Source organism: Austrofundulus limnaeus, unplaced genomic scaffold (assembly GCF_001266775.1).
Source record: "Austrofundulus limnaeus strain Quisiro unplaced genomic scaffold, Austrofundulus_limnaeus-1.0 Scaffold216, whole genome shotgun sequence".
In the NCBI taxonomy this organism is placed as follows: Eukaryota; Metazoa; Chordata; class Actinopteri; order Cyprinodontiformes; family Rivulidae; genus Austrofundulus; species Austrofundulus limnaeus.
The window spans coordinates 226331-239439 of NW_013952618.1; the positions used below are offsets into that span (position 1 = coordinate 226331).

Below are 13109 nucleotides of genomic sequence, written 5' to 3' on the forward strand. Positions count from 1 at the left end.
TAATATATATATGCATCTTTATACTAGGCTACATATGTCTGCTGTGTCCTGCTGCAGTGTGACATGATTTGTTTGTGTACAAACTAATACAGTATCATAATTTTATGTATTTATACGTCTCATTCAACCACAATTAAATTCACTCTATCTAGGAGGCACAGTTTATATGGATAGTATTTATTTTTTACCAGCTGGGATGAAAACAAGCAAAAATGAAATAAAAGTAATGACTTTTCTACTTCTTGTCTTTTTTTAAAAATGTAAGAAGTAAAAAGTACAGATAACTGTGTGAAAATGTAAGAAGTAGACGTAAAAAGTAGGCTGAAAAATAATTACTCAAATAAAGTAAAGATACCCAAAAATTCTACTCAAGTACAGTAACAAAGTATTTGTACTTAGTTACTTTACAACTCTGCATGTGACACTAATAAACTCTGTATTTTAATTTAAAGATGCATGAGGTCAAATCAATGCCTTCGTTTGAATTTTCCCATGTCTGAAGTGGTTCTGTGTGCAGTGAAGAGAAAGTTTCCTTCATTTCCATGTTCTGGTGGTTTCATGTATCCAATCTGTTCCTTCTTACAGCGGAGCTGCCGTACCTGAAGTGCCCACTGCACACTGTGCTGAAGCTGACGCCTGTGGCCTACGGTAGGCCTGCTGAGTGTTTAATGTGCAAAATGCATCATCTTCAGCTGAAATAACAAACACAAGCCCCTCGTGTCGCGTGAACGAACGAATCAAACGTGTTCTTTACTTTCAGGATGTAAAGTGGAGTCCATCAGCTTAAATGTGGAGGCTGTTAACACACACCGAGAAAAGCCAGAGGTGGGTATTACACACACACACACACACACACACACACACACACACTATCTGCGTTGTGTCAGGTGGTATAAGTAGTGTTTTCTGTTCACTGCAGGATTTAAACATCTTACAGGTTATTCTGAATGATTTTTAAAGCACAGTTTAAAGTTTTTTACTTTATTTTTTTCAGATTATGAGTGGGTCACAATTGAACAAAAACAAAACTTGTTACATTTATGGCTTTAAATCTTCAGGTCCACTCACTCTCAAACTGCAGTTTGTTGCTGCAAAAACTGCTGTGTACAAAAACACTAACCGGACACTTTTAGGAACACTTCTTAAATCACTTTTTAAGACAAATACTAATCAGTCAGTCACACGACAACCACTCAGTGCCTTTAGACATGTAGACGGGGTGAAGATGACTACTGAGGTTCAAACTAAGTATTGTGAGTGTTTTAAAAACTGCTGATCGACTGGGAGTTTTACACACAACCATCTTTAAGGCTTAAAGAGAATGGTCCAAAGAAAAAAGCAGAGCAACGTTTATGTGATTAAAAAAAATAATTTTTTATATTTGTTTTTATTCCTTTATTTAACCAGGAAAGTCCCATTATGATTAAAAACCTCTTTTTCAAGGCAGTCCTGACCTACGACGGAGTATTAGGGCCACACAACGAGATTTTTTTTTTTTTARATTACGAGAATAAAGTCATAATATTACGACATTAAAGTTATAATATTACTAGTTTAACCTTTAAACTTAACCTCTTTTCTGAGGTGTGTCTCAGATCAACTCGTTTTGATGCTGTCTCTTTAAAGGGATCCCTGATTAGTTGTAACAAAAGACTTTATTTGATAAACATTTATTTTAACTGTAAAATAAAGAGTGTAAAAAGAGTGTAGGCTGTTTGGTTTTGTAAATTTTTTAAAATATATTTTAACACGGATGGAGCCATTTTTACACGCAAAGCATTCTGGGTAAATGATGACGTGGATAGGTCATCAGTGCGAGGCTGCTAACGAGCTATATCCACCCTGATGGTTAATCTTGGACAATATCTGATGATCGACTCTTTTAAATGAAACCAGAGAGTGTTGACAGAGAGGAGAAGGTAGAAATGACTCAGCCTGGAACTGAAAATATAGATGGAGGACAACAGAGCTGCTTCATGGAAGAAGAACCTCAGCTTAGCCTGTTAGCCCTCACGCTATATTGCCTTATATGTATTAGCTTGGCGCTAGTGCGACAAACAAGCTAAACTGAGGTCCTCCATCCATATTTTCAGTTGCAGACTGAGTCATTTCTACCTTCTCCTCTCTGTCATGTGGATGGAGGACCTCAGTGACGAGAGGAGAATGTGTAGCGCTGAGCTAATGCATATACTGTATATGGTGATAGCATCGGGGCTAAAGCTAAAAGGCTAAGCTGGGGTTCTTCTTCCATGAAGCAGCTCTGTTGTCCTCCATCTATATTTTCAGTTGCAGACTGAGTCATTTCTACCTTCTCCTCTCTGTCAACGCTCTCTGGTTTCATTTAAAAAAGTCGCTCATCAGATATTGTCCAAGATTAACCTTCAGGGTGGATATAGCTCGCTCACACCGAGGACCTATGCACGTCATCATTTACCCAGAATGCTTTGCATGTAAATAAAATGGCCCCGTCCGTGTAACATATTGTTAAACTTTTAATTTAAAACTTATAAAAACTAAACATCCTACAGTATTTTTACAGTCTTTATTTTACAGTTAAAGTATGTTTATCATATAAAGTCTAATGTTACAACTAATCGGGGATCCCTTTAAATCCAAACGAGACGCTTCATCCAGCTTCCAGAGTGGTCCATTCTAGTTTGATAGAGGGGTTTATGACTATATAGCAGCGCAGAAACATTTTTGTTTATAATAAAATGTGTCAACAACAGAAGACCTGTCCATCCAGCCTTGTTGGAGCCAGAGGAGAATGAAGTCCACCAAATTGTAGTTGGTACACCCCATCTTATTTGGTCTTTTCAACACCAATACTGCTGTAATAGTTCAGAAAACGTGATAGAAAACAGAGAAAATTAGAGAGTCATGTACACAACAAAGTGTATTTAATGGTTAAAAAGTAGATTTTAGCGTGATATGTCTCCTTTAAAATGTTGTGTTTACATTGGAGATGCTTTTATTTGCTTTTTACTAATTAAAGTCTGTTTAAAAAATGTACTTCAGGTACACTCTGCAAGAATAAACTTTTTTTTCCCCAACATTTCAAGATGCTGTTGACGGATTAAAAAAAAAAAAACCTCACCATGTGAAAAACAAACTTTAATAAACTGTAAAAGTTTTTGTTTTCCAGGTTCCAAACTTCAGCGGCTCTCTTGTTTCCTCTCGTGTTTTGATTCCTGGTGCTCTCTCTGTTTTTCGTTGAACAGAACGTAGAAGTGACTCGGCTGTCAGAGGAGGCTTTGATTACTGTGCCAGCTCACCAGTGAGGCAGTTAGACCCTCCCCCTCACCCCCCCTCCATCCTTCCATCCCTCCATCTTTTGTCCTTCGTTACGCACAGTGTTCTCTGAGTGAACCTGTCTCCACTGCTCTTTCTGTTTTCTTACATTCATATGTAAAGGTGTGATTTTAGTGTTAATAATCGACTGGAATCCAGTTTTTGATTTTTTTTTTTTTTCGATTGTAAATCTGGTCACGCACAATCTTCTGTTTTTGGGGAATGAATGAGAAGCAGAACGGAGGGTGGTTGTGAAGCGACGCTGCACTCCTGACAGCACCAGCACCTTTTTCTGTGGAAGCTTAAACCGCACAGTTTATTTTTCTCTCTGATCTCATTCTGTGGAACTGATTATTTATTCATTTTACCAGTGTCCGTTTTAAATTGTTTGATTATTCTGTGGTTTTAAATCACTACGAAACGGTAAAGTTGTGCTTAAAAATCAACTCTTTAGTTTCTTAGGATGTGTAACACTATGAAATGACAATCCTGGAGGCACCGATTTACTGTACTGATGTAACGACTGATTTWAAATTTAATGATCAGAAGTCAGAGCAGCACGTTTCTGTTCACTGGTTTTAAATAAACTCCACTCAACCATTTCATAAACACTCTTTTTGTGTTTCATTTTTAGAAAGTTTGGCATGAGAGCAGCTTCACATAAAACACTGAAAACAAACCTGTGGAGATGAGAAAAGATCATATTTGTACTTTAATTTCCAGCATGGTCCTTCCTGTTTCTCCTGCTGTCAGGCTGAAGACTCATTCCTCTGAGCTGAACCCCCAGAGTTCATCAGCCCAAACAAACCCTCACAGTGTCGAACACGGACTCCTGTCTGCTCCAAGTCTACAGCTGTGAGCTGGCTTTAGTCTTGGCACTTCATCTAAATAAGGCAATAAATACAAAAGCACAAGCAGCATCAAAAAAATGGATATTAAAGGGGACATATTGGTGACATTTTCTTAACTATTACATCAGAGTATTCGCGATGGAAACTCTAAATAAGGTACGAAATTAAACTACAAGTTGGTGGTCTTCATTCTCCCCTGGCTCTTGCTCCAACATGTAAGTCTGGATGGACAGGTCTTCTGTTGTTGACATCTTTTATTTTGTAAATAAAACAGTTCTGCACAGCTAGCTAACCATAAGTCCCTCTATGAAACTAGAATAAACTGGTCTGAAGCTGGAGTGGGGGCGGAGTCTGAAGCGTGTCATTTGGATTTAAAGAGACAGCCTCAAAACGAGTTGATCTGACATACTGTACCTCAGAAGAGGGGCTTGTGGAGTTACAATAAGGGAGAATTCAGACCAAAGCATTGCTTTTCCACTTTATACAGACCCCAACTGACTGATTTAAATGTGAAAAAGGATTTAAAAGCAGGATATGTTCAATTTAAACTTCTTTTGGCAATGAAAAAATACAAAAAGGTGAGTCTACCAGTTACATTTTAGCTGAAAGGTAAAAAAAAAAAAAAAGCCAAACAGGAGTTGCACTGACCATCAGTGTTTCTTCAGCTGATGTTTACCAGTAGATGCAGGTCAGATGCAGGGCTTTGACTTCATGTTACCAAACCGTCTGACCCAGCTCCGCTCCTCCTTGCAGAACGTGGACATCCACCGTACGACGGAGGACGCCCTGCAGACCGTCCCCCCTCACCTCTGATGCCTGCGCTGGAACCCAGTGGTGACCTCTCCTCTTCATCCTGTCTCCTGGATGGACTCGCTGCCACACAGACCTGTGTGGACGGACTTTCAGAGCGTTTAACCACGACGTCTGCGTCTGAAATCCACTTTATCTCCAAACTTTCTCCCTGCCCAGAGGTGGTGGAGGAGCAGAGACCGGTCCGATCGATGCCGCGCTTTCAGATGGCTCTGTCATGTTTTCAAGTGTTAACCGTGTGGTTTCAACCCAATGTTTGTGTTTTTCTGCTGCATGTTTGACATGATAGCGTTACATGTGCAACCATTATTTTCATGTGAAGTTGTCTTCAGTGATGATGTGCAATCTGTGGGTTTTGAACCTACTCTGAACACAAAGCTCTTATTGTACCTGTGTGCCGAGTGAATGGATGGGTGAAGGGATTTTTCCTGGTTAATATCACGTTCAGCTGGGTGATTATAGCTTTAGCTGCTGACTGTAGTGGATTGTATATAAAATGTAATGTTTCAGCTGTTACAAAGCCAAACACAAATCAGCTTATGATAAACAATTAGTGGAGCAGAACATCTGAACATTTGAAGTATAAAAAAAATTGTCATCTACAGGTTGGTTGTGTTTGTCTCAACTTGAAAATATACGTTTCAGCTCCACTTTAATAAAGATGTTATTTTTCTAAACCAATCTGGAAAATAACCAATTTTTCAAGGACATGTTTGCAATGGTTTTAAGGTAAGTTTTCAGGATTTATTTTCACAGTACTTGATTGGTTTATAGTAGTCGGGTCCCAAAACATCAAGATGGGATCCTGAAAATATCTCCTGAATTACTTTTTAAAATGACATTTTTTCCTTTACGTAAGTGTGAGGTTAGTGCAATTAAAATAGATGAAAGAAGCATAATAAATATTGTTTATTTGACCAGATACCAATATTTATCAGTCAAAAATAATTGGGGGCCCAGGCCTGCTGTTATTTTGTGGGTCAAAAGCTGACAGGTTTGGGTATCTGGTTTAAAGGATGTTCATAAAAGCTCACATTTTGCCAAACACTTGTCCTATTCAGTTGTTTTCATTTTTGCATAATCAGGTGTTTAAAAACATTTCAGAAAACCATAAATCATATTACGGAAATTTGGAAAAAAGGCATTTGAACTTAAGTTTCCTTGAACATGTGGATGTTAAAGAGCTGCGGCTCAATGATTGATGGACGGGTTTGAAGAAGTATTTTTCTTAAAACTAAAATTTTAAAGTTAGTGCATGACTTTCAACTGGTAAAACCCTTCAGATACATAAAGTCCAGTTTACTGTGACCTTTAAGCTGTGCTTCTATGACGAGGTATATCTACGCTCTAAAGGCTGCATTTTTTTTTTTGTTTTGCCAAAGTACACTATTCCTGACTGAGCTGCACTTTGTTTTAATTTGCATGTTTTACATCATGCATGATGAGATACAAGACATTACAACAAAATGATAGATTTATTAAAATGGCAATTAGCATTTTTAAGCAGATGGGAGCTCAAAACGTTTAAAGAGCCTCAGGAATAAGAGGCACTTTTATAAAACTCTGATGAAACATTTAACAAATCCTCTAAAGCAGTGGTTTTCAAACCTTTTAGCTTCCGGCACACAAAATAACAGTTGCGGGCACTTGTGACCCCAGATATTACTTGTTTATGTTTGCAAACTTAGCTAATAACTCTGTTAAACATGGGAATAATAACAATATAAACAAACCTAATAACTACAATACTAATTTTATTCATTTCTGATAACTTTTTTAATTGCAAGAATGATGAAAACATCCCATTAGCATTTTAGTTTTGAATTTAAATTAATGTCTAGAAATCATCTGGGGACCCTCACTTGATGTTTTGTGACCCACAAAAAGGGTCCCAACCCCAACTTAGGTAACCACTGCTCTAAAGCAGTGTTTCCCAAAGTTGGGGTCGGGACCCATAGTGGGGTCCCGAAACATTAAGATGGGGTCCTGAAAAGATTTTCTGAATTAATTACATTTTTGCCTTAGTTGTTACAAAGGAGTGAGGTTAGTATATTTAAAATGGAGAAATGTAGTATAAAAATATTGTTACTATGCCCATGTTTAGTTGACCTGATACAAATGTTTATCATCCAAAAATAGTTGGGGGCACAGGTCTCTGCTACTGTTTTGTACTATTTTGTGGGTCAAAAGCTGAAAAGTTTGGCAACCACTGCTCTAAAGTATGGATTTTTTTAGAGTGCAATACTTGTAGAAAACCAGCGTTTTTCTTCTAAAATGATTAAACGGTTTGTGAACCAAGTGTTCACACGGTGTTTGAATCACTTCCCCTTCCTCTCATCTGCTATTCAGTGCGACACAAATGCTAAAAACAACTTCCTCAAACAAAAAAAAAAAGATCAGTTTATAGCTACATCACGTACGACACTTGTACAACCCAACACACACACATACAAACAAGTGACTTTATTTCTCTTTCTAATTCTCTGACACGGATTTAGAGACATCTCCATCTGATTGAGATGCCACACAGATCACCTCCTCAGATATTTATGTCCTGAACAGACAAAGTTTGAAACAACAGTGAGGGAACATAGAGTCAAACCTAAACAATAGAAAAACCTGGCCCTTGTATTTGCGGCGGCACGTCCCCCAGCGCCCCCTGTATTCATGGCTATCAACTTGATTAATACTTTAAGGACCCGCCTTTGTTTGGGGATTTGTTCCGAGTGGCTGAAAATGAAACTGGCTACTATTCCATTATATACAGGCATTGATTTCCACGAGTACAGGGAGATACTTGGGACGGGCACAAAGGGCTGTCAAACTGGTCCCATCCCTCTCGCCTCCAAGTCCACCGGGTGTTTTCTCCTCTAGTCCTCTGCGCGCGTGCCGATTGGTCCTCGAGAGCGTCCAAGGGCTGCAGGAGACCCGAGGACGGCGCTGCCATTAGAACTGTGAGGACAGAACGGATGTATTTAAAACAACGCGGTTTGTGTCGCAGCTTGGCGGCGAACGGAAACCGACGTCTTACGTTCTTGAGGAACTCCTCGGCAACGATACGGGCCCTGGCGTTGACGGACAGTTTCATCTCGCTTATCTCCTTGTCGATCTCCTCCATGAAGTGGATGACGAAGTCCACCAGCTTGTGTTTGTACATCTGCTCCGTGTGAAAGTTGGTGATGAGGAAGCTAATATCATAGCCCTGTGCGAACACGAGGGAAACCGGTGTCAGGACGTTCGCCAAAAAAATAAAATACAAATACACAGGTGACTTTATTTCACTTCAACCACCCTGCTCCCCCCACTTTACCTCCACTGGTTTCCTCCTCAGAATGAAGAAGTTCTCCGCTCTCATCATCATGAACCGCATGAATTTGTGGCAAAGGATCTTCTCGATCTCATCAGCCTGTGATCGGTCGGAGCAGAAACCTTTTTAACGTTATTTTAAATGAGAACTTATATATTTATAGGCAGTTCAAGGTGCTTTAAGGACCTGCTTGACAGCGATGCTGACTCTGACGGAGTTGATGGAGCCCTCGATGAGAACCTTTTCCTTCTCGTTGCGGCTGATCACCACAGGCTGGAGCAGCAGCTCCTTACTGCTCCTGTAACAACAAACAGTTTTCAGCCACACTCAGAGCCTTGCCCATGCTTGTGTCATGTTTTTTTTCTTCTTCTAGCCCTCCCATACTTTCTTACACAAGTCGGCACAAGCCCATACTTGTGTGACAGCTGCAGATGATCCACAGAAAAGCTTAAGGGCAGGAGAAATACATAGGAGGAGGAAGGAGAAGAAAGAAAAAAAAAAGATCCAGTGTAGATATAAACATACCGGACCTCCACCTCCGGCTTGTTGTGGCGCTCCACCACCTGAGAGGAGAAGTTCTCCAGGCAGAGGGCCGCCTGCAGGGTGGCCCTCACAGCATTCAAGTAGGGGCGCAGAGTGGCTGTCTGAGGAGGAACAGAGGGAAGATCTGTGATTGTGATGCAACACGTACAGATCAGAGTAAACACAAATAAAAGCAACCAGCTGAGTGAGTCTGACCCCCTGAGGTCAGGTTTGACAGGCGACAAATATGGGCATGGATGCAAACATCAAAAATAATCTGTTTATAAATAATTTTAAACAAGGCAATAATCTGTCATTGAAGCAGTATTAACAATTAGAATTTCATCCACGTGTTGATTTTGGTTTGTATTATTTAATTTAGTTTCCAGCAGTATGAAAGCAGCTCATCCGAGGTTTATTTTTATATTCCTTTCATAAAAATAAAGGTACACTGCGCCTCATTTTAAATATTAAGATGCTTTTCAGTCCAAACGTGTCCGTTTTGAGATAGCCACCTGTGACAATAAAGAAGAAAAGGCCCGAGAGGAAAACCAGCTCAGCTAAAATCAGACTAGTCTCTGCATTATACCGAGTGAAGGATGCCCGTTCTCTCATCCCACTGAAACCAACCAAAACCAGTGTCACCACCACACAACAAAGGCTAGCTAGCACACTTACAACTGAGTGAGACTATGGTTAATTAACGTAAACATCTAAATAATWCAAATACAACAATTCATGTAGTGCAGGAGACTTACCATTTTTCAGCTGTAGAAGGAGGAAGTTGTTCAGCCACGCCTGGGACGACGCTTCCGTAAATCCTTCATAGTAATGTAAAGCTAGGGTGCGTTTGTTAACGTGACTCTCCGCTTGTTCTTGACGCTGTTTTGCTATGTTCGGATATTACTCCGCCCAACCGGAGAAGACTTTTTAATAAAACGAGCACACGGTTTGGCGCAACCACTTAGCTCAACTGCGGGGGAATGCACGTTATTTATGGCTGTTTTGTCATTGATTATTTTGATATTTAAAACTTTTTATGTACCTTAAACACAATAAATAACTATTTTGTATTGTACAAAATAGATATTTATTATCAATTTGCAGATTTAGTGTAAAAGTATTTATGTAGTTGCGCCTTGACAGGAAATGGTTTGTTCTGATGATACCAATCTAGTCCGGGTGGCTGTTATGGCTGAAATTTATCTAATTTAACCCAGTTATTTCAAATTGGTTAATTTATTCAGCGACTTCCAGATAAATGAAATACGTATTGAATGTTTTTATTCAGTTTTAGAAAGGCACACGTTTATTTTAAATACATTTTACGCGCCCCTCTCATCGCAATGGTTTCTCCCATCATGGACACTTTTCTCTGACGGTAAATATCGCCGCTCTTAAACGTGAAAAATCATATTTGTGTGGTTCCAGTGTGCAATAACAAACATAAAAAATTCGTGTATGATATGTGTGAGAGTTTTGTCAGTACTAAAACAGCGGGTAAATCATGTAAACGTTATTCGAGACCGTTTGGGCCCGAAGCTGAATGAAGCACTGCTGTGTGTGTCTGTGTGTGTCTGTGTGTGTCTGTACGTGCTTTGGGTTATTGATGAGAAACTTAGAGCCAAACTCCAGTTTGTGGTCTCTAACCAGCAGTATAACTCATGTGATTGGGTTAGATTGACCWGGCACTGACAGCCCACCACACCACACCATGAGTGAGCTGAAGGACTGCCCTCCGCTGAAATACTACGACTTCAAGCCTGTGGAGCATGTGAAGTTGTGTCCCCGGTACACGGCTGTGCTGGGCCGCTCAGAGGACGATGGCATCGGCATAGAGGAGCTGGACACCCTGCAGCTGGAGCTGGAGACTCTGCTGTCCTCCGCCAGCCGCCGCCTCCGAGCCCTGGAGGAGCAGAGACAGGTCGGGGTCAAAGACCCCACTGTAGGATGACTCAAATGTCAATCCTGAATACAATTCAATAAAAGTCTCTTTGTTTTTCTCCTGTGATGAATCTCAGATCCTCACAGACTGGCAGGACAAGAAGGGAGACAAGCGCGTTCTGGGTAAGGACCCAGACCCTGCAGCCCCATCCCGCCACAAAACAAAGAAGCAAAAACAGGACAGCAAGGGAGGACCGGGTCCGGGTCCCGGAAGACCCAAATCTAAACTCATACAGCCCAAAGTACAAGAGTATGACTTTCCAGATGATCCACAAGATATTCCCCGCGCTCCTAAAAATGATGCTCCCAACAGGTCAGCAGTATATTAACTCTGTTTGGTTATATGTATTAAATAATTACATCAGTTTTTCTGTAATCAAATGATGCCTCGTCAAAATGACAGTGAGGTTGTTCAAAGACGTGCTGTAAAAGTGCCCTTCGTTGTGATTTATCCTCATYTTTAAAATAACACTCAGGTTCTGGGCGTCAGTGGAGCCGTACTGTGCTGATATCACAAACGAAGAGATCCGGCTACTGGAGGAGCTTCTGAAACCTCCAGAGGACGAGGCTGAGTATTTCAAAGTATGACATAAAAATCTATCTCTTTTATCCGAGGCAYCGCCCACGTTTCTTGTCTGTAGCCATAGACTTAAATATCACTAGTCTGAGTCCCGCCCATACTGTACACTGGTCTGTGACAGCATGGAGGAGCAAAAATGGCATCCTAAAAGAGCAACAGCTCACAGCCTCCATAGAAACTAATAGATAAACAGCAGCTGAACTGGATCTGTTTCACAGATTATCTGTCATGTTTTTACAATAAATTAATAATTATGTTAATTTCATTCAACAATCATGTAAAACAGCAGATTTATACCAGAAAAATATATAATTTATAAGTAACAATGATCTAAACCAGACCTGAAGTCAGCCTGTAACTTAGACTTTAGCTAGTTGGAAAAATGATGACTTCAGCTAGTAAGAAAGTATATTTATTATTTCTTCTCACTGTCATATAAAATAAGTATATTTATATTTACCAGTCAACAGTTAGAAAATGTTCTCTGGTTATAGGATGAAACTTGTCTCTATTAGCTAACATCTTCTTAACAAGTCAGGTTCCTCTAACAGAAACCTAAAAATACTCACATTTATAATATTATTTTACACTGTGTAGGTCTAAATATTAATCAGACATTTATAATATTATTTTACACTCTGTAGGTCTAAATATTAATCAGAGGACAAAGTAATATTTAATAGTTTGTGTTAAATTGTAGCATGAGTCAACAGAGCTAAACTCTGTATAAATGCTCTACAAGCTAATATCTGCTAACCAGTTCAATAAATAACAGTGATTACATGGACTTTATAAGATTATTTTAATTTTAAACTGTTACATCATGTTCTGCTCAGATCACATTGAGCTAAATAAGATCAAATCTGCTGACTTGTGTTGTAAAATGAGACGGTTTTCCTGTTTATCTTCTGTTACTAAATCCATAACAAACAGCTTTTCTGACGTTATTTAAAACATTAGATAGATTGTATAAACTGTAAACTAGTAATAATAATTGTGTTATAATAGTTTTTATGATTTTTACATCATCAGTCCTTTTTTYCTGCTCTGTTGCCAACATGTACAGTGAAGGTAAATCCAGACTCTTGCCCGTTTAGCATTAGCCGTTAGCTTCACCAGCCGATCACRTGGTCACGTGGTCTTTACGCACTCCAGTTGTTCTGTAGGACCTCCTTGTCTGCAGCTGATGCTGAGTAAGATGTGTGACGTATGAAGGCGCGCTGAGCTTCAGGGCTGACTGTCTGTCCTGCAGATCCCGGCGTTGGGGAAACGTTACTCACAGCGTTGGGCTCAAGAGGACYTGCTGGAGGAGCAGAGGGAAGGAGTACGAGCCAACGACAAGAAGAAGAGCCTGATGGGAGGACCGCTGTCAGAACTGGATGCGAAAGGTGGAGACTTAACACTCCTTTGTTTTTACCAGGACAGGCTAACGTTGCTACATGGAGCCATTTAAYTTCTCATCTTTATGTTCTGTGCAGACGTGGACTCGCTGCTGAAAAAGTCAGAATCCCAGCATGAATCACCAGAAGACGGGTGTCCCTTTGGTCCTCTCACTCAGCGTCTGCTGCAGGCCCTCGTAGAGGTCAGACTCACCTTTTTCTACTCCAGTATTTATTTCAAGAATGAATTGCTGTTTACAAGTACTGTACAAGTAAAAAAAGACACCAGATATTCAAAGAAAACCCCGTCAAAGACTTTGAGAAACCCAGACACCATCCATCCATCCATCCATCCATCCATCCATCCATCCATCCATCCATCCATCCATCCATCCATCCATCCATCCATCCATCCATCCATCCAT

The 13109-nt window shown here is 40.0% G+C and overlaps 3 protein-coding genes across 5 annotated transcripts in view; 2 read left to right on the forward strand and 1 right to left on the reverse strand.

Moving 5' to 3' along the window:
• LOC106525175 (6-phosphofructo-2-kinase/fructose-2,6-bisphosphatase 4) overlaps positions 1 to 5616 on the forward strand; it is an 11230-nt gene extending 5614 nt beyond the window's left edge. The window contains exons 12-14 of one of the 3 annotated variants that reach the window (XM_014019311.1): positions 586 to 648; positions 761 to 825; positions 4896 to 5616. In XM_014019311.1, the coding sequence (XP_013874765.1) occupies positions 586 to 648; positions 761 to 825; positions 4896 to 4955 (188 nt within the window). In that variant the 3' untranslated portion in view covers positions 4956 to 5616. Of the gene's footprint in view, positions 1 to 585; positions 649 to 760; positions 826 to 3145; positions 3903 to 4895 lie in introns of those variants that run through there. The other 2 variants (XM_014019310.1, XM_014019309.1) reach the window with 2 other exon arrangements.
• A 2197-nt stretch (positions 5617 to 7813) lies between these two features.
• LOC106525179 (actin-related protein 2/3 complex subunit 4) lies at positions 7814 to 9637 on the reverse strand. Its single transcript, XM_014019317.1, has 6 exons — positions 9540 to 9637; positions 8785 to 8903; positions 8446 to 8557; positions 8263 to 8358; positions 7984 to 8154; positions 7814 to 7904 (listed from the first exon to the last, which is right to left on the reverse strand). The coding sequence occupies exons 1-6, from the start codon at positions 9540 to 9542 to the stop codon at positions 7899 to 7901; spliced, it is 507 nt and encodes a 168-aa protein (XP_013874771.1). The 5' UTR covers positions 9543 to 9637; the 3' UTR covers positions 7814 to 7898.
• Positions 9638 to 9769: 132 nt separating this feature from the next.
• The window catches only part of tada3l (transcriptional adaptor 3 (NGG1 homolog, yeast)-like), a 13460-nt gene continuing 10120 nt past the window's right edge, over positions 9770 to 13109 (forward strand). Inside the window, exons 1-6 of the mRNA XM_014019316.1 lie at positions 9770 to 10162; positions 10461 to 10705; positions 10803 to 11038; positions 11202 to 11307; positions 12558 to 12693; positions 12784 to 12887. Coding sequence (XP_013874770.1) covers positions 10496 to 10705; positions 10803 to 11038; positions 11202 to 11307; positions 12558 to 12693; positions 12784 to 12887 — 792 coding nt within the window. The 5' untranslated portion in view covers positions 9770 to 10162; positions 10461 to 10495. The remainder of the gene's footprint in view (positions 10163 to 10460; positions 10706 to 10802; positions 11039 to 11201; positions 11308 to 12557; positions 12694 to 12783; positions 12888 to 13109) is intronic.

Bases quoted from the DNA above. Each gene is read 5' to 3' on its own strand.
- LOC106525179 (XM_014019317.1), bottom strand. The intron at 8,558-8,784 runs GTATGTTTATAT...TTGTTGTTACAG, and splicing joins AAGCCGGAGGTGGAGGTCCG to GAGCAGTAAGGAGCTGCTGC. The intron at 8,155-8,262 runs GTAAAGTGGGGG...GTGTTCGCACAG, and splicing joins TGAGGAGGAAACCAGTGGAG to GGCTATGATATTAGCTTCCT.